The 22518-nt window shown below is 37.8% G+C and overlaps 1 protein-coding gene across 1 annotated transcript in view; it reads left to right on the forward strand.

Annotated features, from left to right (window-relative positions):
- Positions 1 to 20059, forward strand: part of ADSS2 (adenylosuccinate synthase 2) — a 43513-nt gene extending 23454 nt beyond the window's left edge. The window contains exons 5-13 of the mRNA XM_023216152.2: positions 3874 to 3940; positions 4215 to 4322; positions 5410 to 5491; positions 8217 to 8343; positions 9584 to 9738; positions 10745 to 10869; positions 12461 to 12558; positions 17103 to 17252; positions 18910 to 20059. Coding sequence (XP_023071920.1) covers positions 3874 to 3940; positions 4215 to 4322; positions 5410 to 5491; positions 8217 to 8343; positions 9584 to 9738; positions 10745 to 10869; positions 12461 to 12558; positions 17103 to 17252; positions 18910 to 18962 — 965 coding nt within the window. The 3' untranslated portion in view covers positions 18963 to 20059. The remainder of the gene's footprint in view (positions 1 to 3873; positions 3941 to 4214; positions 4323 to 5409; positions 5492 to 8216; positions 8344 to 9583; positions 9739 to 10744; positions 10870 to 12460; positions 12559 to 17102; positions 17253 to 18909) is intronic.
- The last annotated feature ends 2459 nt before the right edge of the window (positions 20060 to 22518 follow it).

Below are 22518 nucleotides of genomic sequence, written 5' to 3' on the forward strand. Positions count from 1 at the left end.
CAGGATGTGGTCTGCTTGGTTAATGGTCTTCATGCACTTAGAAGGAATTAGAAAGAATATGTGCTCTGCTCTTGTTGAGTAGAGTGTTCTTTAAATGCCAATTAAATCAAATTGTTTGATAGTGTCGTTCAAATCCTGTATCCCAACTGATTTTCTATCTATATTCTATCAGTTAGTCGGAGGAGTGTTGAGCCTCTGACAATAATTGTAGATTTGTCTATTTCTCTTTTGAAGTCAGTCAGTTTTTGCTTCATGCATATTGAAGCTCTGTTAGGTTCATGTATGTTTACAATTCTGATTTTGATGCATTGAACCTTTTCCTCATTATGAATTGGTATTAACAACCATAGCTTTTTATGATCAGCAGGTTTCCCTGGTGCTGTTAGTAGGAAAGTTTTGATGCTGTATATACTAATTCGTTACTTTTCAGAAGCTAAATTTGTATGGTGTGATTTAAAAGTATCTAATAAGCTATGAATGTTAATGCCACAATATCCTCTTTATGGTAATATTCCTTATTCTGATATCTACTTTGATATTAATTTAGCCACTAGAGTTGCCTTAAGATTACTATTTGCATGGTGTATCGCTTTCCATCCTCTAAAAATCTTTAGTGTATCTGTCTCTTTGGATCTTATAATGTATTTTTTATAGACAAAATGTAGTTGGGTCTTGCATTTTATTCATTGTGACAATTTTATCCTTTAATTGGAATGTTTAGACTATTTACTTTTACTGTAGTTAATTATCACTATGGTTAGATTTATGTCTGCTCTTTGTTTTCTTTTTATTTGTTCTTTATTTTTCTTCTTTTCCTGCTTTCTTTTACACTGAACATTTTTAATATTATCCCCACTGTTAACTTACTAGCTATACCTCTTGTTTTATGAATTTGTGAATTTTGGTAGTTGCTCTAGGGGCTATAATATGCATCTTTTACGTTACTCGAGTTACCTTCAAGTATTTCACTTAGAAGGTTTAAACAGTTGATTTGTTTTAAGGCAACTTAAAAATTATTAAGTTGCTGGCCAATTCTTTACATTAGCACACTAATGCAAGGACCTATTGCATTAAACTTTTGCCCTGTTCACTGAATCTCATAACTCATTTTGTACTATAAGAGATACTTATTGAGGGAAAATGGCCTAATAAGTGGTTGAGACCCTTAAAAAAATTAAATATGAAATCCAGATTTGTTAGGTGTCTGTTCTTTTATTTAATATCTATGTATTAAATGCCTACTGTGTCAGGTATGGTGCTGAGCACTAAGGATTCAGCAGTAGAGAAGACCAAAAGCATCCCTTAATGGAGCATATCGTGTGCTAGTGAAAACAAATCATATCAATAGAAATATGTAATCCATGTAGCATGGCATATAGTGCTCAGTTCTGAGGAGAAATGGTAACTCAGAGAAAGGAGGTAGGCAATGGCAGGCAGTTTGAAGGAGGAGGTAGGGGCCTATAGTTGTATATAATGTGGCCGGGGAGCCTTCACTGAAAAGTGACAGTTGAATCCAAGACCTCAGGGAGATGTGAGAAAGCAAGCAAAGTGGCTGTTACATGTTCCGAGTCTCATACTAAATGTGGTATAACATTAATCATGTTAATAAAACTTAACTGTAATATTAAATTAAAACTTTTAAAATGCTGTTAATAAACTTAACTAAAGGTGCACAGTTATGATTTTTTTTTGTTTGCAATATCTAGGCTGTAGAAAGTGAAACAGACATTCCAAGGCTGTTCTTTCAAAACAGTAATAGTGGAGGCATTAATGCTCCATGCCATGATGAAGCCTTATGAACGTAATTATTCTGATTACACTAATTGCTTCCTGGGGCCTAGAAAAACCAAGGAAAGCATTAGCTCTATGCCAAGGCGCTAAATTAATTTCTGAAAAATATGGTTCACCTGCTTTGCAGCAACCATTTATTTGTGGGTTGTCAGTTGCTTTTTAAATTTCTTTGAGCATAAAAAATAAAACATTTACTTTCAAATGTCTTTTTATTCAAAAGAAATGAGAATGGCATACTCTAAGATCTCAATCTTGTCATAGCTGATTTGCAAATTCAGGGTTTAATGAAACAGCTCTTCAGAACTATTCTGGCCTCTCAAGTAACTGAGAAAGACTATTGCTTGGGCAATAAAATGGGAACATGATGATAAACTGACCCTTACAGATCAAAATTATTGTTTACATAAAGAGTATTTTATTCTTTTTCATTGCTGTGTAGTATCCCTTTATATGACCATTTCACACTTTTAAAAATCCATTCATTCTACCATTGATGAAAATTTGAGTTGTTTTCAATATTGGGATATTACAAATACTGTTACCCTGAGTATTCTTGTAGATATCTTTTGGTGTGCAGTATACTGATATGGCTTTAAAGGTGTTACTGTTACCTGTGTGGCACTAAGACAGATATTGCTTACTAGATACTTTTAAATCACACAAATTTAGTTTCTGAAATATAACTAATTAGCATGTACAGCATCAAAACTTTCCTACTAACAGCACCAGGGAAACCTGTTGATCATAAAAAGCTATGGTTGTTAACCTTGCCAAGCACGGCAGGAGGATTGCCTTGACAGTTTTAATAGTGTCTCAAAAGGAGGAAAGTAGAGAAGAGTACATACATGGTTTTATGGGCAGGGTTAATCAGAGGATGGGTTTAGATTGGGTTATCCGACTTTTCTAGCTTCACCATCTATAACTCCAGTATCAGTCTTCTAATGCTTCTAAATAGTTCTTTTACAGATGCTACCACTAATCTCAAGAACCTCATATCAGTCTTTCTGTTAAACATCTACACATTTCAACTTAATTATTTTGGAAACAGTGACATCATTAGCAAAAAGAAGCTATGGTTAAATATACTAAAAATCAGTAAATTGTACATCTTAAATGGGTGAATTTTGTGGTATATAAATTATATTCCCATGAAACTGTTTAAAAACAACAATAACCAAGAAGCCTTGGTTAGAAGTTCAGAGACCAAAATTCCAGTTCTGCCTCTTCTATAAACCAGCTATGTATTCAGTCAGTAAATATTTGAGGACGTGTTTGCACTGGAAATCAACTAGTAGGCTAAGCTGACATGATCCTAATACTCTCAGAGCATTGGCAGGGGAGAGAGAGAGTACAAGTTATGTGTACGTGTAGAAAGAGGCAATATTTCATGCAGAAGTATATGCCTTGTAGCTGAGGGCTGCAAAGAATGCCAGTGTGACCAGAGGGCAATGAGGGTGGCAGAGCATGAGTATAAGATGAAAGTGTAGACTGTGCAAGGAGGCCAGATAATAAAAATAATTTTGTCTCTTTTTTTAGAGCAGTGGGAAACTGTTGAGTTTTAAGGGCAGGGGAGGTGTGAATGCCATATTTGTGTCTTGGAAAGATGCTTTGGCTGCATGACAGCATTTGGATTAGAGATGTCTAAGAATGGAAAGAGGTACACACACTAGGAGACTGCAGTTTTGGTGAGAGATGATGGAAGCTCGAGACTAGTGAGGAAAAGGGAGTTGTCAACATGAGCCCTAGATTCTAGGAGTCCAGAACCTGAAGAAAAAAGAGTATTTTTGTAAATTGACCTTTGTAAAATTTTAGGGCAGGATGTTTCAAAATTATCCTCTTAATGACTTAGTTTTTTAAATAGTATAGACTGTAATAAATAAGAGTGAAAGATCAGACAAATTTTCATATTAATGTACTAGTTGGTGTTATCATCTTCTACCATTATCACTTTTAAAAATGTGTTTAATTTGTTATACTGAAATGAGGCTGAAGGGATTTATAACTTCAGTAATTTGAAATGCAGTGTATTTTGCTTTTGTGTATTATCTTTGTTTCAACAACTGTGGTTTTATTTCCCCTCAGTATTTGATTTTCATCAAGCAGCTGATGGTATCCAGGAACAACAGAGACAAGAGCAAGCAGGAAAAAAGTATGTGTGTGTGTGTTTTTTGTTTGTTTTTTGTTTTTGGTACAGTTTAAGCATTTACAGACCCTTATATTTTAATTCTAGACCAGAAGTTTAAGAAAAGTAAGTATTAGAATATCCTGTTTTAGAGAAAATCAGTAGGATTATGAACATATACTTAACAAGAAGTAATATAAACAGAAAATAGTCATATGTAACTTTATTCACTGTAATGATCTGACCATAAGACCTACATCTTTCTTGTCTAACTTAAAGCTTGTTTGGATTTGTTTTTAAGTTTGGGTACAACAAAAAAGGGCATTGGCCCAGTTTATTCGTCCAAAGCTGCTCGGAGTGGACTCAGGATGTGCGACCTTGTTTCTGACTTTGATGGCTTCTCTGAGAGGTAACTAACTTGTGTTTCAAAATGGACGGAATGAATGCATTTTTAGATTTTTTTTAAAACCTAGGGTGTAAAATGATACAGTCAGTGTTCTAGTTAAAATAGTGGTGGTTGGCACCACTATTTTTTTTTTTTAAGGTTTGAAATGTTAAAGTTATCTTTATTACATTATACTTAATCTTTAGTTACAGATTAACTTCATGAAAAATAACATGACGGTGATTTAATAGAATGTCCTAAGAAGACAAAGGCAGAGTTATATTTAAAAATTGAAATATGGAATGATTTCCTGAGAAATAGAATGATTCCAGGGGCTGTGGCAGTCCTTGGGTTGTTACATTCTAAGGTCTTGATCCTTGCATTTTCAGGCCTGGAGACTCCTTATGTCCTCCCACCCAGAAATCATTAGCTCTCAGATACTGGTGAATTATTGTATACCAAGTTCAACTTGAAAAACAGATGCTTCCTTAGCACATGCTTTCTGTAGCCAGATCTCCATGGGAAACCTAGTAGTCATCAAAAAGCTACTCAGTGACTCAATGAGAGGGAGTTGGTTGTGTATAATAACAAGTGGCATCAAAGCTATAATGACATTGTATCCCCTTTCAATCAACCTCGTAACATATAATGACATTGTATCCCCTTTCAATCAACCACGTAACATTTGTCTGCACTGGCAGTGCACCCTTACTGAAGAATGTTAGATTGCTGATGTCTCCCTCTCTCTTTTACAAGTATCATGTAAACTGCCCCCTTTTGTTATGGTATAGTATAATACAGTTAATTCAGATTTAAGTCTTTTGTGTTTACAGATTTTAGTCATTCCATTTCTCTTCCCTCCCTATACACATATCACCTTAATTATATTGTTGCTATGCCTAAACTTGAGTAAAAAGTAATTTGAATGTCTTATGTATTCATATGGCTGATCTCCTTTATTAAATTTTATTTCTCAGAAGGTAATGTCAGTTTCAGAATTAATTTGCTGTTAAGATCATTTACCATCTGCAGAAATCATTTGAATCAAATGATATTATTTTAAATATTTTTGTACAGAGTGGTAATGTCTTGATTTATCTGTGTTTCTCAGGTTTAAAGTTCTAGCTAACCAATACAAATCTATATACCCTACTTTGGAAATAGACATTGAAGGTGAATTACAGAAACTCAAGGTAATGCTTTCTGACCTCTTTAATGTTCTTTTTAATACTTGTTTGCCAAATTGGCATCTAGATCTTTTCATTCCTGCAGGCTTTGGGTAAGAACTGGCAAAGGAAATTGTTTGTCTTGGACGTGGTATGTTTGAGTGACTTTGCATGATATGGCTTAGACAAAATACTGAGTAGGGAGCAGGAGGAGTACCTGAAGTAAAGGAGACAGAGTCCAGATCATTCATCTCATGTGCAATGACAGGGAGTTTAGATCTTATCCTGGAGATAATGAAAAGCTACTAGGAAATTTTGAATAGAAAGAAGACTAGATTTGCATTATATAAAAATCACTTGTGGCCGGGCGCGGTGGCTCAAGCCTGTAATCCCAGCGCTTTGGGAGGCCGAGACAGGCGGATCACGAGGTCAGGAGATCGAGACCATCCTGGCTAACACGGTGAAACCCCATCTCTACTAAAAAAATACAAAAAAGCTAGCCGGGCGAGGTGGCGGGCGTCTGTAGTCCCAGCTACTCAAAAAAAAAAAAAAAAAATCACTTCTAACAGTTGGAGGATAGATCAGCAAAGGGCTGAGTGAGAACTTTTCAGGCTAACCAACCCGTTTAGGAAGGATAACCCCATAGGGCCAGTTTCTTTAGCACTGCACTCTTAAGAGACAAATAAGGTAATTGCCCAAAGATTAGTCTTTTCTTGGCAACTATTAGGTGTCAGTGGTGCTTACATTGGTCAGTAGTTGAAATTCCTATCCTCTCCATTCTTTCACCTTCTACTATTTTTGATGAACTTCAAACTGTTTCCTGTGAATCTGATTATTATTTCTTCTTATCTATAAATAAGTATCAATATCAGTTCCAGAACTGAGTAGGAATCTACAAACCTCATATGCTGTTCTAGAATAAATGCAGACCTTAGGTCTGCCCAACCACTAAGTTCTAAACAAATATGACCTACAAGGAACATTTTAAATGTTAGGTATTTTCATTTCATTGCACTGATTGCTGTTATGAATAGACTGCCATTTTCTTTTTATTCAGTTATACAATAAATATTTTGTTGTATTTTATTTTTTGAGACAGGGTCTCGCTTTGTCACCCAGGCTGGAGTACAGTGGCATGAACACAGCTCACTGCAGCCTTGACCTCCTAGGCTCAAGGGATCCTCCCTCCTCAGCCTCCTGAGTAGCTGGGACTATGGGCACACCACCACACCCTGCTAGTTTTTTTTTGGTAGAGATGGGTTTTCACCATGTTGCCCAGGCTGGTCTTGAATGCCTGAGCTAAAGCAATCTGCCTGCCTTGGCCTCCCAAAGTGCTGGGATTACAGGCATGAGCTACCATACCCAGTCTATTATGCAACAAATATTTTAACTTTTTGACTAGCAACTTGGAAATATTTACTTGCCAAAGTGTGAGTATGGCTTTTCAGTTCCATTTTATATGTGTTCCATGTGAATGTAAAGTAGATGAATAATAATAAATAGAATTGGGTAAGAAGATTCTTATAGGTAATGTATGTTGAACCAGAAAACTTTAAGAAACAAGTGTGATGACTAGTGTGGTCATTTCAGGTATAAAAATAGAAGTAAAACAGGAATAACTCAGAAACTGGAGGCTAGAGCCAAGGAGTGATCATACGTTTATCAATAGGTATTAACACACTCAGGTGGGTTCGTGAGTAGATTCTGTAATTTCCATAGTAGTCTACATATTTAAACACAGTTGAACCTAGGTTTCATGCAGTTATACCATAAGGCCTTAGGGGAAGCTCTTGGTTCTTTTACATTTTTAATTGAGTTCTGAAGTTAAGCAGTAGTACTAACAATTAAATGCTTTGAGAAATGTTTATAATGCCCATGTGTTACATAGTATTGGACATTACTAGTAATAGTGTAGAGATAGATGATGTTACAGTAATGGGATAAAATTTAAAAGAATAACAGCAATCAATCCCTAATAGTTGCATACTTGGCAGTGTAACTTGTGGCCCTCACCACATTTTGAGAATCACTCTGATGCAAGTTTCAAAATTCATGGTCGGCCAGACTCAGTGGCTTACACCTGTAATTCAGCACTTTGGAGGCTGAGGTGGGTGGATCACTTGAGAACAGCCTGGGCAACCTGGGCAAATTCACCTCTACCAAAAAAAAAAAAAGAAAAAAAATGTAGGTGGTCACGGTGGTGGTGCAGCTACCCAGGAGGCTGTGGTGGGAGGATTGCTTGAGCCTGGGAGGTCGAGGCTGCAAGTGAGCCATGTTCCCACCATGTACTTCAGCCTGGGTAACAGAGCAAGGCTCTGTCTCAAAAAATGAAATAAAATAAAAAAATCATGGTTTTGTGGATTATGTTATAAATGCAACTTTTCAAATACCTCACAAAATTTAAAAGCACAATGTAATATAGTCATTTATTTTTATTTTCCTGAAAGCTGATTTATGAAGTATGACTGCTTTGCTGAGAGGGTTTTATTTGCAGTGAGGTTAATATAGAACCTTTGAATTTCACTGTATCTCTAGTTTTTGTTGAGCTAATGCCTCTTTTCTGTTCCTGGAAAATCAGCATGAGAGATGAAAGCTAATCCAATTGTTACAGTAGAGTGAGCACCGTCACCAGTCCTTTTCTACTTTGCATTTGTCAGTTTTCATGTCATAAAGTCAGGTAATTTATTCTTGTTCTGGTTATGTTAAACATTTATTAATATACATGGAAATTGGTTTTTGTCTTTGTGTATAGGGTTATATGGAAAGGATTAAACCAATGGTGAGAGATGGAGTTTATTTCCTATATGAGGCCCTACATGGACCACCAAAGAAAATCTTGGTAGAAGGTGCAAATGCAGCACTATTAGATATTGATTTTGGTAAGATATGATTTATAGTTAAGGGAGCTTAACTGAACCCTAAGTAGTTAAGATATAAATAAGTAATATTAGCATTAAGGAGTTTTAAAACAATGTTTTTAGCTTGTATATTCAGGAATGATGAAAGTTTGTCATCTTGTGGCACTCTTTTTAAAGGAATATTACAGAACACACAATACATGTGTTAAGTTCCCTATTTTATTAGAAAAATAAAATCATCATTTGAGTTCAGTAGGTCTGAGGTTCTGTAAATCGTGGTTTTCATTGGTTTATGGTTCAGTTTCAATGCCTGGAACTGTAAGATAAGATAAATTCTGTGGAAGAATATATATCTTTAATTCAACCTTTTAAAAATGTGTACATTATTATGAAGCAAGATTTATAAAAGCCTATTTACATAAATTAACTCCCTGGGCATGAGACTCTGAATTCAGAGCATTTCCTTCATTTCAAAAGGTTAATTAATGCTTAACTTCTTTCTTCAAACTACTGCCTCATTAGTTTGTTGACCGTTTCATTTAAATATGATTTCTCATGATTAGTCTGATTGTTCTCAGCTTTTACTGACATTTCATGGGCTTTTGTCTCCAAGTAAACTATTGAAGAAAGTGTATTTCTGTATAGTAGATACGTATTTTTTATACCATAATATGCCTAGCCAGTCTCGAAAGAAAACAGAGTGTCTGCTTGGTAGAGTGAATACTTAAATAGGAAGGACACCTTTGGGGGTGAGAAAGTATTTAACTAGCTCTTTAACTAGCTCTTACAATCTGAGGGTTATTCCCTCAGTAGAGATTAAAAGCTGGGGAAATGTTGAATACTACAAAATTCTTGTGTTGCCATCACTCCAGATTGCTACAACACTTTAAATATTCATATGAGGGAGTCATATTTGTTTTATACTAACAGGGAACTCTGAAAACATGTAGATGAGTTTCAGCATTAAATTTCTTCATAATCCATTAAGTAAGTAGCTACCGTAAAGAGCTGAGTCAGTAACTGTACATGCATTCGAGGAGCCGCTCTGTGTAAGCACTTCAGTTAAAGCTCTAACCTCATTTTTATATCGTTACAGCTAAAATGAATAAAAAGTAAAACATTGGGACTTTGAGGGGACAGTTACAGTTCAGATCTGTTAGAAACCTATAATATACTCAAATGCAGAATTGTAACGGTATTTCTGTTTTAAAATGTGTTGTTTATGTGTATACTATATTTTAATGTCTGGTTCTGTTTTTAGGGACTTACCCTTTTGTAACCTCTTCAAATTGTACTGTTGGAGGTGTTTGTACTGGTTTGGGTATGCCCCCTCAAAATGTTGGAGAAGTGTATGGAGTTGTGAAAGCTTATACAACTAGAGTTGGTATTGGTGCCTTTCCTACAGAGCAAGAAAATGTAAGCCTATTCTAAGTAAATAATCAAAATGTATTAAAAATTCATTCTTCTTTTTTTTCTTAATGAATTATTGTCTCCTGTACCTTTCACTCAATTTGCAAGATTGGTCAGAACAACATTTTCTTAAATACATAATTTTGGCTGGACATGGTGGCCCCTGTCTGTAATCCCAGCGCTTTGGGAGGCAGAGGCAGGCGGATCACTTGAGCCCAGGAGTTCAGGTTCAGCCGGGGCAACATGGTGAAACCCTGTCACTAAAAAAAATACAAACATTAGCTGGGTGTGGTGGCGAGCACCTGTAGTCGCAGCTACTGTGGAGGCTGAGCAGGACGATTGCTGGAGCCCAGGAGGCAGAGGTTGCAGTGAGCTGAGATGGCACCATGGCACTCCAGCCTGCACAACAGAGCAAGACTCTTTCTCAAAAAAATAAAGTCAACAAAAACAAACAAAAACTATGTAATTGTAATGATGCCAGACTATAAGAGATAATGAAATGATAGTTTTAAGCAGAAAGGGACAAATCAAGGACTTGGGTAGATCATAGGAAAAACAAATTGTAGGAAGTGACCTTAGCTTAGATATTTGAGCATGTTTTCCATCTTAGTTTTCTTCAGAAGGGCATTATGATATCAATGACTTATTAGATGTATTTGCCTTATGGTTTTCAGGAAAAACATCAAACTACAGCTCTTGGAAGAATTGGCTGGATTCGTCTATTTAATAAATACTCAGTTTTTTTCTTAATCTGTCAATCTAAATTTTAGAAAGTTATCTGTATAACATTGTAAAAAATACTGACTTTAAAAAATGGTAATAAATGAAGCATTCCAAATCATGCCTCCCTCAGATAAAATCCATCATCTCTGTGGGATTCTATCTTCAATTTAGTTATTACCTGAAAGATGTTTATCTCACAGAGGCTTTGCTATGGTCTCTAGTATATATTATTCCATCAAATATATAGCACTGCTATTCTAATCCTAAAGTTTTATTTTCTGTTCTGTAGGAAATTGGAGAATTATTACAAACAAGGGGGAGAGAGTTTGGTGTGACCACTGGAAGGAAAAGAAGATGTGGCTGGTTGGACCTCGTTTTGCTCAAATATGCTCATATGATCAATGGATTTACTGCGTGAGTATTCCTCAGAAACATTTAAAAATATTTCATGAAATCATAGATGATTAATAGCCATAGGTTTAATTTTGTGGAGTACCTTAATAGGAAATTTTCACTCTTTAGACTCCATATTGAAATTGTAGTGCCAGGCAGAAGTAGACCAAGATATAAGGGGGAAGGGTACACAAGGAGAGGGACCCCAGGTTATCCTCCTAGACATCCAAGGTTGTTGAAAAGAATCTTGATACTCTTACATGTATGTAGGTATAGAGGCAGGCAGAATAGGGTACCTAGTCAGATAGCTGGATAGATAGGTGAATAGATGCATAGGTGGATAGATAGATAGGTGGATAGCACAAACACCGTGAGCATGTGCAGAGGGGAGGCGACATACCTAGTGATTAGCGCATGGGCTTAATGTCTGAGTTCCTGGATTCAGATCTCAGATCTGTGCATTATGCGTGTGTAGCTGAGCAAGTTAATCATCCTCTGCCTCTGTTTTATCCTCTCTAAAATCTATATAACAGCATTACCTACTTCCTAGTGGTATTTTTAAAATTAGGTGAGAAACATAGAGTCTATAGCACACTGCCTGGCTAACTGAAAATGCTCAGGAAAAGTTAAGTTGTTATTAATGCTTATACATGATTAGGTAAATAAATGTATTCATATCTGTATTAGACTGAACTTCCAGTAAACAACAATAAGGTTAAAAATAAAATTTTTGGACGAGAATCCCAAATTTAGTTTGTTATCTAATTTCCACAGATTTTCTCTTTAAAACCTGTTTTCCGGTCAGTTTGTTGGGAAATTTTGATGTATCATGAAGAGGTCCTTGATGTGGTTTTTCTCACTCTTCTTTGACAATTTCTGGCCAGAAGGGTAGAGGTGATGGTAACCAGAGTGAAGAACTGAGGGATGCTGGCATGTGTGTAAATGTACATGTATCTTAATCATCCATGTAGTGTAGTGAGTTCTGCTGTGTTCCACGGCCACAGTGTAACCTTAACTCCAGGCAGTCCTCCCACAAATACATGTTGTTTGTTCATCAATCATAAGAAAGCTGATCTGGGCATGGTGGCTCATACGTATAATCTGGACACTTTGGGAGGCCGAGAGGCAGGAGGATCGCTTGAGGCTGGGAGTTCGAGACCAGCCTGGGCAACTTGGTGAGACCCTGTCTCTACAAAAAATACAAAACAATTAGCTGGGCCTGGTGGCACACGCCTGTAGTCCCAGGTACTCGGGAGGCTCAGGTGCAAGGATGACTTGAGCCCGGGAGGTTGAGGCTGCAGTGAACCATGTTTGTGCCACTGCAGTCCAGCCTGGATGACAAAGCAAGACTGTCTCAAAGCAGTCAATCAAAAAAGAAAGCAAAATTCCTCATTGAAAATCTATTACAATTACTAGCAAAGGAACTCAGTGTACATTGTCCTCTAGTGTCTTTTGTGTGGCACGCTTTAAAATCTAATCCTAACCTGTTTTCAGATTTGCTTTAGAACTTTCAGCTTTGCATGAATTTTTCTTTACTCCTGCATTAATCAAATTAGATACTAGAGCCTTTAAGAGTTTGCTCTTTTAACATTGCCTTTTCTTCCAAAATTAGGTTGGCACTTACCAAGTTGGATATTTTGGACATGTTTACGGAAATCAAAGTTGGAGTTGCTTACAAGTTAGATGGTGAAATCATACCTCATATCCCAGGTATTTTCTTGTAGGCAATATCTAGAGGATATTATAAGGTGAATGTATTAGAGCAATTTCATAAAGCTCTTCCATATAATTTGTGATAGATAGATAGCAACAGGCTTAATATGACCTTTATGATTTGTGCAAATTAGCTCACTTATTGTTAGTTATTTGGTTCATAGCTAATACTTATTTAGGTGTTGGGTCACAACAAGCATGTGCTCAAACTCAAAGAAAAAGCATGGACCTCTGAGCCCAGCCATACTGCTCTTGAGTCTCATCTTCCCTCCTTTGAAAGTAGTTTCCATGGAGGTATTTCTCCCTTCCTTGGGAAAGTATGCCACTCTTTAGAGTGGGTAAGAAGAGGGGTAAGAAGAGCCCTTGTCTTGTTAAGCTGGCTCTCAATATATTAGCCCTCCCTATCCTTCAGGCCCCATGAATGACTTTCTCTGCCCTTTATTCTATCGTAGTCATTTGATAAGGATTAGGAATGTGCCAAATGAAGGAATATTGACTAGCTTAATAAAACTTGATGAGCCGGTAGGTTTTGTGACTACCTTATGACCACTGTTTCTTAGGAATTAAGGATGGCTCTGAGTTCTTAGAAATTAAATGCATATTATCTTTCCTTTTCTTACATGTATATAAGTATAGAGGGAGTCTAGATATCTTATAAAAAAGTATCTACTGTCAATTGTAGGATAATATTCACTTGGAAAACTGGCTGTTCCATTATATGTTATGTCCTGGTTCTTAATTCTCTTTACAAAGCTATTTCAAGAGTTATCACTTCAAACACCAAAGAGAATAGTCTAACCAAGTATAATGACATGTGGCAAGGTCTGCCATAGAGAATATTACAGCAAAGTCTTTTAATTAAAATATTAAAAACTAACAAAACAGATAAAACTTGTCAATTTCGTGTGTTTAATTTTAAAGCTGTTTTTGGTCAAGATCCCCTGGAACCACTCTTGAGATGAGATTTGTATCCAAGAAGCGTAGTAGAGAATGCTTTCAGCAGTAGTGTTTGTGAAAGAAGCAGAGGGACTAGTTGAAATGCAGTGCAGCCCATCCCATTGGGAGCCACAGAGCTAGGGTGGCCCTTTAGAGTTGTACTCAATTGAGGCAAGTAGCCAGAACTTTGTGCCTCTGCACAACTAGCCACTAAATAAGAGCTGTTCCTCAAGTGAGGTAGCTCCCTGTGGCCAAGAGCAGTTCCTGGAGAGGGACGGAGCTATGAATCAGCAACATGCAGTACTCCCCACCAGCAGCAGAGAGTGCTTAAAGAGGGCAAAATAAGTTGACAAGCCTCTGGGAATAGCTCCTGTAGGATTCTGGTTGTTGTCTTTCCTAGGGAAACTTACAAGAGGAAGGTTAGTGGTGTAAATTAGCCCCTACCGTGGCTATCACAGCGGGAAAGTAGCAGCAAGAGTCCTATGAAGCTTAAAGCTAAGGCTCCCCCTATCATGTTGGATTTCATGTGCCAAAGCCAGCAGGCGGAGAATGGAGTCACTAGAAGAGGTAAACGATTCCGATCAGCATCTCCAATATGCTTTTAAACCCACTGGGTGAATTTTTATTTCTAGAATTTCCATTTAGTTCTCTTCTCTACTTTCTATTTCTCTACTGAGATTCCCTATCTGTTCACTCAGTAACAATGAAATTTTCTTAATTGATATTAGCTACCTTTTTTCTGTTAGTCTAACATTTAGACCATCTCAAGTCGAGTTTCTCTTGACTATTCTTTTCCTTGGTTGTGGATCACTGTTTCTATGCCTAATGACTATTGGTTGACTATTAGACATTGTGGATGATATATTAAAGAGACTCAGATTCTGTTATCTTCCTCTGAATAGTGTTGATTCTTGTTTTAGGGGACAATTGAATTATTCACTGATCATCTTGAACTTGTATAGTTTGGTTTTATGCTTTGTTGTGTAGTTACGTGGAAACAAGATGTTTTTCAAACTTTAAGCTGGTATAAGTCAGTCTCCAAATTTTTTCTCTTCTATAGATCTTGGCAGAGCTTGGTTTTTGGCTTCATTATAGGGGGTTTGTAATAGGTTTCACTCAAGGGCGTGACTTTTTTCTTAAAGAGCAGCCTTTCTGGTGGCTCTGCTGAATACCAGGAGAGTTAAGGTATAATAATGAGATCTCTTCAATCCAGCAGTGCTGGAGCACCAGTGTACCCTGTCCCTTCCTTTTCAGCAGCACTACCTGACTTCCAGAGTCTGGTAGAAGTCCCCCAACTGTGTAGCAGGTGAGGTCGGTAAGCCTCTGCTGGTCCTGCTCTTTACCTGTGGCGTCCTCCTGTAACCATGGGACTCTCACGTGGACTTCTCAGGGGTCCTTCTCTCTGCAGCTCCTCTCTGATGCCTGGCCCTGCTGATTCTGGCTGCTTCAACTTTCCTGAAGTCAGCTGTCTACCTCCCCAGTCAGTGGAGCTGCCATTCTCTGTTTACACCAGTGTTCTGAACTGTGGTCAGGAAATTGTTCCTAGGCAGAAAGTTGGATGGCTTCTGGGCTTGCTTGTGAGTTTTCTCTCCCAGGAGCCATGGCTTTGTGCCTGCCTGTTGTCCACTGCCTAGAAGGAGTTGTCGTTTTGAGAGCTGGTTGGGAACTGTGTATTTTATGATGACTAGAAATGGAAGGCCCACTGATTCTCTTAATTCCTCCTACCACCTAGCACAGCAGTTCTGGCATACCTACTTAGTATGGTTCATTACTTCTTCTAAGCTTCCAAGAGCATTCCTAGCAGGATGTGTTCGTCATCTCTGTGTCATGCATCATGAGAGGATATTCTCTTACCAGTATACTCTTACTCAACTTTGTTCTACCACCTGCTGCCCCCCTTGACCCAGCATCCCTCAGGATCCAGTTCCATGTACACTCTCTTGGTGCCTACTGGCAATTGTTGGCTTGTTCCTGCAGATCTTTTAGAATATAGTATCTTTCCTTCCTTAGTAGGCCCAGTGCTTCCTTAGCCAGGTTACATTGGGACCTGAGCCTAGTTATTTGCTGACCAGGAGGGGGAAGGTGAAGGTAGATGTGAGATGGGTACATGCCGCCTTGCAAGACAGAGGCCTCTGCATCATCTTCAAGCAACAGGATGCCACAACCTTTAATAGGAAGTAGTGGGACATTTTGCAGACCCAGAGAGTTTGGAAAATCTAGGGATTCAGGATTTTCAGGTGTGTCAATTCAGATGTCCCATTCAGAGTCTCAGGGCCCCACTTTTTCCCAAACAAAGCTCTGACTTTGCCATAGCAAACTTGCTAGATTGCAGAATTCAGCTTTGTCTGGAACTTTGCAGTCTATATGATTGAATTCTCATCTTAATCCTCGTTTTTTGCTCTCTGCTATAGAAGATGGAATTTCGTCTAAGTTCTGCCAGACAGGTTGCATTATCTTTCTCCAGTTCGTGAATAGCATTCATCAAGAGCCATCCAGTTCTGTTGTTCCACTGTGCTCGAATCTCAATGCCTCAGATAGAGGCTATCCATAGTCTCTTTACCCCAGTGATAGTCCTCATTGCCAGCCAGCCAGCCAGCTAGCCAGTGATCCTGCCTCTTAGTTCTCGTTTTAGAGCTATCTTCCTCTGACCGTTCCTGGTGCCAGCTATCTTAGGTTGAGTTCCCTAGGAAACAGACTCCAATGTAGAGATTTGCACATAGGTGTGTTTGCTCATAAGTACACTGAGCAACAACATCTGTGAGAGAGTGGGAGAAGCAGGATTATGCAGAGGGAGAAATTGCACTGCAATATAGTTGTAAACAAGCCTTCGCTGATCTCTTAGGGAGCTCTGGAGCTAACATAGCCCTTGACAGTTGTCCCAAATTAAGGTTAAGTGCCTAGGTTGTTTCTGTTCCCACATTAACAAGTCAGTGGATATGGGCTGCTGTGGGGCGGCAGCTCCCTTCGGTGGAGGGCTAGTCCTGCAGAGGCTCTGAACTGTGAGTGGTCAGCAGGCAAAGCTCCCACAGCTCTCAGTCTTCAGAGAAATCTGGGCAGAGTACCATAGCATCCACTATATTGACTCAAGTCAAAGAAACTCTGCTTTAGTACATTTTCAGTTTCCATTAGGGGATGCAGAGAAAATAGGTGGAATAATGAAGAAAATTTCAAGCAGAACCATAGATTTCTCAGAAGACAGCAGGTGTGCAGGCCTTCTTTCTGTGAGGTTGCTGTCATTATGCAGATCTACAATCCCTATCAATAGAATGGAAATTCAATAAGCTTTAAAACTGGAAAGTTTTAAGTTTAGCACCCAGATTCATTTGGCAGCAAAACCAGACTTGAACTAATGTTAGTATTACATAATCTTTATCCTCTTATAGCAAATGATCGTATGTGTTGCTGCAGAAATATGTTTGATTATAGAATACTACCCCAGATGGTATTTGCACTGTTTTACCTTTATACTACCTGAAGAATTCTAAATCCCAAAACGTATCTGGCTCCAAAGATTTTGAAAAGAGATTCTGAACCTGCAATATATCAAAAAGTTGTTTGACAGTGAGCAGTGTGTACCATGAACAAATGTCCTCTTTAACTTTTAGCAAACCAAGAAGTCTTAAATAAAGTTGAAGTTCAATATAAGACTCTCCCAGGATGGAACACAGACATATCAAATGCAAGGGCATTTAAAGAACTACCTGTTAATGCACAAAACTATGTTCGATTTATTGAAGATGAGCTTCAAATTCCAGGTAAACATAAAAAACACTTTGTGAATGACTGTCTTTACTTTTGTTTTTTGTTTTTTGTTTTTGAGACGGAGTCTCGCTCTGTCCCAGGCTGGAGTGCAGTGGCGGGATCTTGGCTCACTGCAACCTCCGCCTCCTGGGTTCAAGCTATTCTCCTACCTCAGCCTCCCAAGTAGCTGGGATTATAGGCGTGTGCCACCACGGCCAGCTAATTTTTGTATTTTTAGTGAGAGACAGCGTTTCACCATGTTGGCCAGGCTGGTCTCTCCTGACCTCGTTGATCTGCCCACCTCAGCCTCCCAAAGTGCTGGGATTACAGGCATGAGCCATCATGCCCGGCTAGCTGTCTTTTCTTTTAACTTACCTGTCTGCCTTTGAAATAGAATAAAGGAAAGATCATTGTTACTTTACAGAGTGCACATGATTTGCATAAATGCCCAGGAAGATATAAAGTCATAATTTTATTCCTTAAAGTAAATACAGTGTTCATCTTTGTAGAAATAATAGATTACTTCTCACCCTTTCTGACCCTGTCTTTAATCCTTAGTCTGTTTTTTTTAATCCTGTGACATTGTCTCATTCCTTTCTTCCTCTTAATAACAAATCCTCATGTATCTCTACCACCACCAAAAATGGTTTGTGTTTCTGGGGGGTTAAAAACGGTTATGGTTTGTTTGGGTTAAACTATCCTTGAGATTTAGAGTTTCCTGAAAATACATTGGGAAGTAATAGGTATAGAAAATGGGAAATCTCACTAGAAAAAATGTAAGGAAAGAATTTTTAAAAATAGTTAAGACTGTTTATTAAAGAACAAATATAAGATGGTAAGGGAGTTAGGCATAACAACGTTATGGCTGTATCTAGTTATGTGAAGTCATTCTTTTAACAGATGGCTTTTTCCTTATATTCTTTTGTTGGCATTGATGGGTATTTGAAAGATAAGAAAAAGTGAAGTGTGTGGGATGTGTCCTCCATATAAAATCTATTATGCACTTACTCTGATTTTGCCTTGTGGTTCATTTGTATTTGTGGTTCGTTTCCAGCATGATTCTTCCCTCCTAGCTTGATGTCAAATTTAGTAAGCATATTTGCTTACTGCTCTTAGTCAGCATTTTCTTGAAATATAAACAGCAATGAACCGAACAGAAATCTGTAAAATATCACAAAAGTTGATCCTAACAGTACCTTAAGGAAGCTGGTAATTCTGCAAATAATCTAAAACCATGTGGTGCAGATGATTCGATTTCCATAGACTCATGTAGTGGGCAGTTTCTGAGGCTGTGCAAGTTAAAATCATATTCTCATCTAGATGTTTAAGATGCTTATCTTGGCCAGTTATCAGGAACTCGATCAAACTTTCTGTAGGTCTGCTGGTTTTGGTCAATGTTTTACTATCCTAAGTCATTAGAAATGAGGAAATTGAAAATATTGCACAGTTAAAAAGGGAACAGTAAGGCATACTATCCTGTGCTGGGTCTGGTTTGTACATCCTGTTTAGAAATAGGCACAGTCTGCTAACAGAATAGAGAGCATCAGAAGGGCACTTAAGGAAAGGTTATGGTGATACTGAGAAAAGTGGGGGACTACCTGTTTTTTAATCCCAAAGAGTGAACATTAGAAATGAATTGATGCAGATCCTTTTCTCTTTGTTTTCTCCTAGTTAAATGGATTGGTGTTGGTAAATCCAGAGAGTCTATGATTCAACTCTTTTAATGATTGCCAGTAACACAAGAAACACTCCTTGAGAGGGAGAGGAAAAGACTTTCTTAAATATTTCATTTATGACCTGCAAATTCAAGAATAAAGACATTGAAGTAAGTTTGAAGCCCTATAGTTGTTTCCAGTCTTTTCAGGTGGATGCCTATTGTGGAGGTTAACTTTGGCATATTCCAGTGTCAGCTTTCCTTAGCTGGAATTGCCAAGTCATTTGTTGCTCCTGCTGCTCTCATGGTGCCACGTTTTTTTTCAATGTTTAGTAATAGTATCATCCATGTTGTTTGATATCTAAAGTAGAATTACTTTTAATGTAGTTTTTCTTCATTATTGTCATTGAGTGTTCTTAAGTTTTACCCCATTAGATGGTAAGAACAATTAATGCAGTTTTGCACAAATATTTTTGCATTCTGATCATTCAATTCTGTTATTGTAATCTTTATTGTTAGAAACAAATGATGGAAACATAGGGGTTCTGTAAACTTTTGTAATGCTTATGAATTCTGTTTAAATTGTGGGCTGTTTATTTTCTGCTGAGACCATTGCAAAACTGAGCTTTGGTGGGTTGGGAGGGGTTATATATTCATGGGTCCTTTAATTTGTACAGAGCACAGAACTGATTTCTCTCTGTCAGTGATTTAATACATTGAACATTGAGTGAAATGTTCAAAGAGAAAAGATGTTTCCCAAAACAACAATCTTTATGTTAAAAATAGTCATTAAAAAAATCTGTTGTAATATATGGTGGATATTTTTCTTTAATTTCAAACATTACCTCTGAAATGTATATCTTTTCTTTTTTATCTTACTATTAGTTTTAAATCTAGTGGATTGGTTTTCAACATTGTGCCTGCCGATATGCCTACAAAATCATCTGTAAGTGTCAAAATGAACCCAAGTTGTTAACCATAATTTTGATTATGCCTTTATTTCTCCTTTCTTGAAAAAAAAAAAAAAGTGTTATTTTGACAATTAGGCATAACATTGTTTTGTAGATTATCTTTTAATGAACTATTTTACATGTTAAATTAGGTGCCACTTAAATTTATTTTATTATACCATCAATAGCTGATTAAAAGAACCAAATATTTCTAGTATGCTTTGCGTATTGTGTTTTTGTTCTACTAAGAGAGGTTAGTAACACTAGTACATAGGAACGAGCTTTTTCTCTGTAGTGTAATACTTAGTTCAAGAAAAATTCTAAAATAAGAGCAGTATCATTAGACTCAGGAAGTATAAAGAACAGTACAGATTATCCTAAAAGCCAATTATTGATCAATAATGACTTATATGTAAAAATATTTATAATGAATATATAATTTCTTTTTAATAGAAAATGAATGGGCTTTTAAAGTCTGCATTCTTATCTTGGTTACAAGTATTACACTATTAAAATGTATTTTTACTAATGGTTCAGAAACAGATACAAAGAACCCGTTCTTCTTTTCAAGTATACGTGTTAGACTCTACCTAGTTATTGGGTATGCAGCGGTGACAGGAGCACAGTCTTCCTCAAACTTACTATAGTGGGGGACAGCATGGTAACCAAATAGAGATTTATAAGCAGTAGTTACATGCTGCAGTGGAAAAGTACAAGGTCTGATGAATGAGAATCTAGTCTTAATTTAGCAGGGATTGGAGAAGGCCATTAATGGAAATAATGTCTAACCAGACCAAGCAGATGAGTACAGAGCAGACAGCGGGACATGTACTGTACAAAGGCCCAGAGGCTGGAAAGAATTTGGAAAGTTGGAGCAACTAAACAAAATGAGTGAGGGGCTGATGGGATTGATTAGCTTGGCAGTAAATTCAAGGAGTAAAATCATGGGTGTGTGTGTGTGTGTGTGTGTGTGTGTGTGTGTGTGTGTGTGTGTGTTTTGAGGCAGAGTCTCGCTCTGTCACTCAGGCTGGAGTGCAGTGGCGCTATCTCAGCTCACTGCAACCTCCGCCTCCCGGGTTCAATCGATTCTCCTGCCTCAGACTCCTGAGTAGTTGGGATTGCAGGCACACGCCACCACGCCTGGCTAATTTTTGATTTTTAGTAGAGACGGGGTTTCACCATGTTGGCTGAGCTGGTCTCGAACTCCTCACCTCAAGTAATCTGCCCGCCTCGGCCTCCCAAAGTGTGAGATTATAGGCATGAGCCACCACGTCTGGCCAAAACCATGTTTGACATGAAAGAAGACTATAATATAATACAAGACATACAGCAGTTCCCCCCTTATCCATGAGAGATACGTTCAAAGACCCCCAGTGGATGCCTAAAACTGTAGGTAGTAGTACTGAATCATATATGTACTGTTTTTTTCCAATACATACCTGTGATAAAGTGTAATTTACAAATGAGGCATAGCATAAGATTAATAACTAATAATAAAGTAGAACAGTTATAACAATGTACTATAATAAAAATTATGTGAATGTGCTCTCTCAGAGTATCTTCTATGGTACTGTATTTACCCTTCTTGTGATCATGGGAGATGCTACAATGCCTCTGTGATAAGATGCAGTGAGGTGATGCAGGCATTGTGATACGGCAGTGGGCTACTGTTGACCTTCTGTGTTCCTGAGTCTGTGTAATGGCTTGGTGTCGCTCATTTCAAGGGATTCCTTGCTGAAGTCTTTGCATGGGCTCAGTGCTTTCTGGAGTGACACATTGCCGTTAATCACAAGATGTTTTCTGTTCATATCTTCTACCCATAAATGGAATTCCTTTTCTGTCTTAGCACTTATCATGCACCGTGGCCACAGCTTTTGCAGTTTGAGGTGTGACAGCAAAACTAGCATGAATTTCTTCTTCCTCCTTCAAAATTTCACAGATTTGTGCTTACTATAAATCTTAGCAACATCAGCACATGATTTGTTTTTATTTCCTTCAATAGAACTTTCACTTTTTCACTTGAAATGAGTACTTTTCAGCTTCCCTTTGGCATACCTGAATTGCCAGCATCACTACTCTTGTGCTTTGGGGCCACTCTCAAGTAAAATAAGGGTTCCTTGAACACAAGCACTGAGATACCAGGCAGTTGATCTGATAACCGAGACAGATACCAAGTGACTAACAGGCAGGTACTGCAGACAGTTTGGAGACACAGGACAGAGGGATGATTGGCATTCTGGGTAGGACAGAGAAGGATGGCCTGATGTCTCATTATGGTACTGAGAGCTGCTTGCAATTTGAAACTCATAAATTATTTCTGGAATTTTCAATGTAATATTTTGGGGGCAGGTTGGGCCTACGGTAACTGAAACCAATGAAAATGAAACCACAGATACGGGGAGACTACTGTATTATGCTTAAGAAGGCCCTAAAGCGAGCACAGGAAAATTGCTGAAACTATATGCTCTAAATTTCAAAACTCAGTAGATGGAAACTGCATGGCAGAACAAGACACTGAAATGGGAAGAGGGCCTATTTAATACATATTTTTAATATAGTAATTAATGAATATAGTTGAATAGGGATGCAAGAATATCTGAGGCATTTTTGAGAAAGTAACATGTTGAGAGAGGAGTCTTTTTCCTGCCAGATGTTAGAACATTACAAAGCTACTGT

Source organism: Piliocolobus tephrosceles, chromosome 1 (assembly GCF_002776525.5).
Source record: "Piliocolobus tephrosceles isolate RC106 chromosome 1, ASM277652v3, whole genome shotgun sequence".
NCBI classification, from domain to species: domain Eukaryota; kingdom Metazoa; phylum Chordata; class Mammalia; order Primates; family Cercopithecidae; genus Piliocolobus; species Piliocolobus tephrosceles.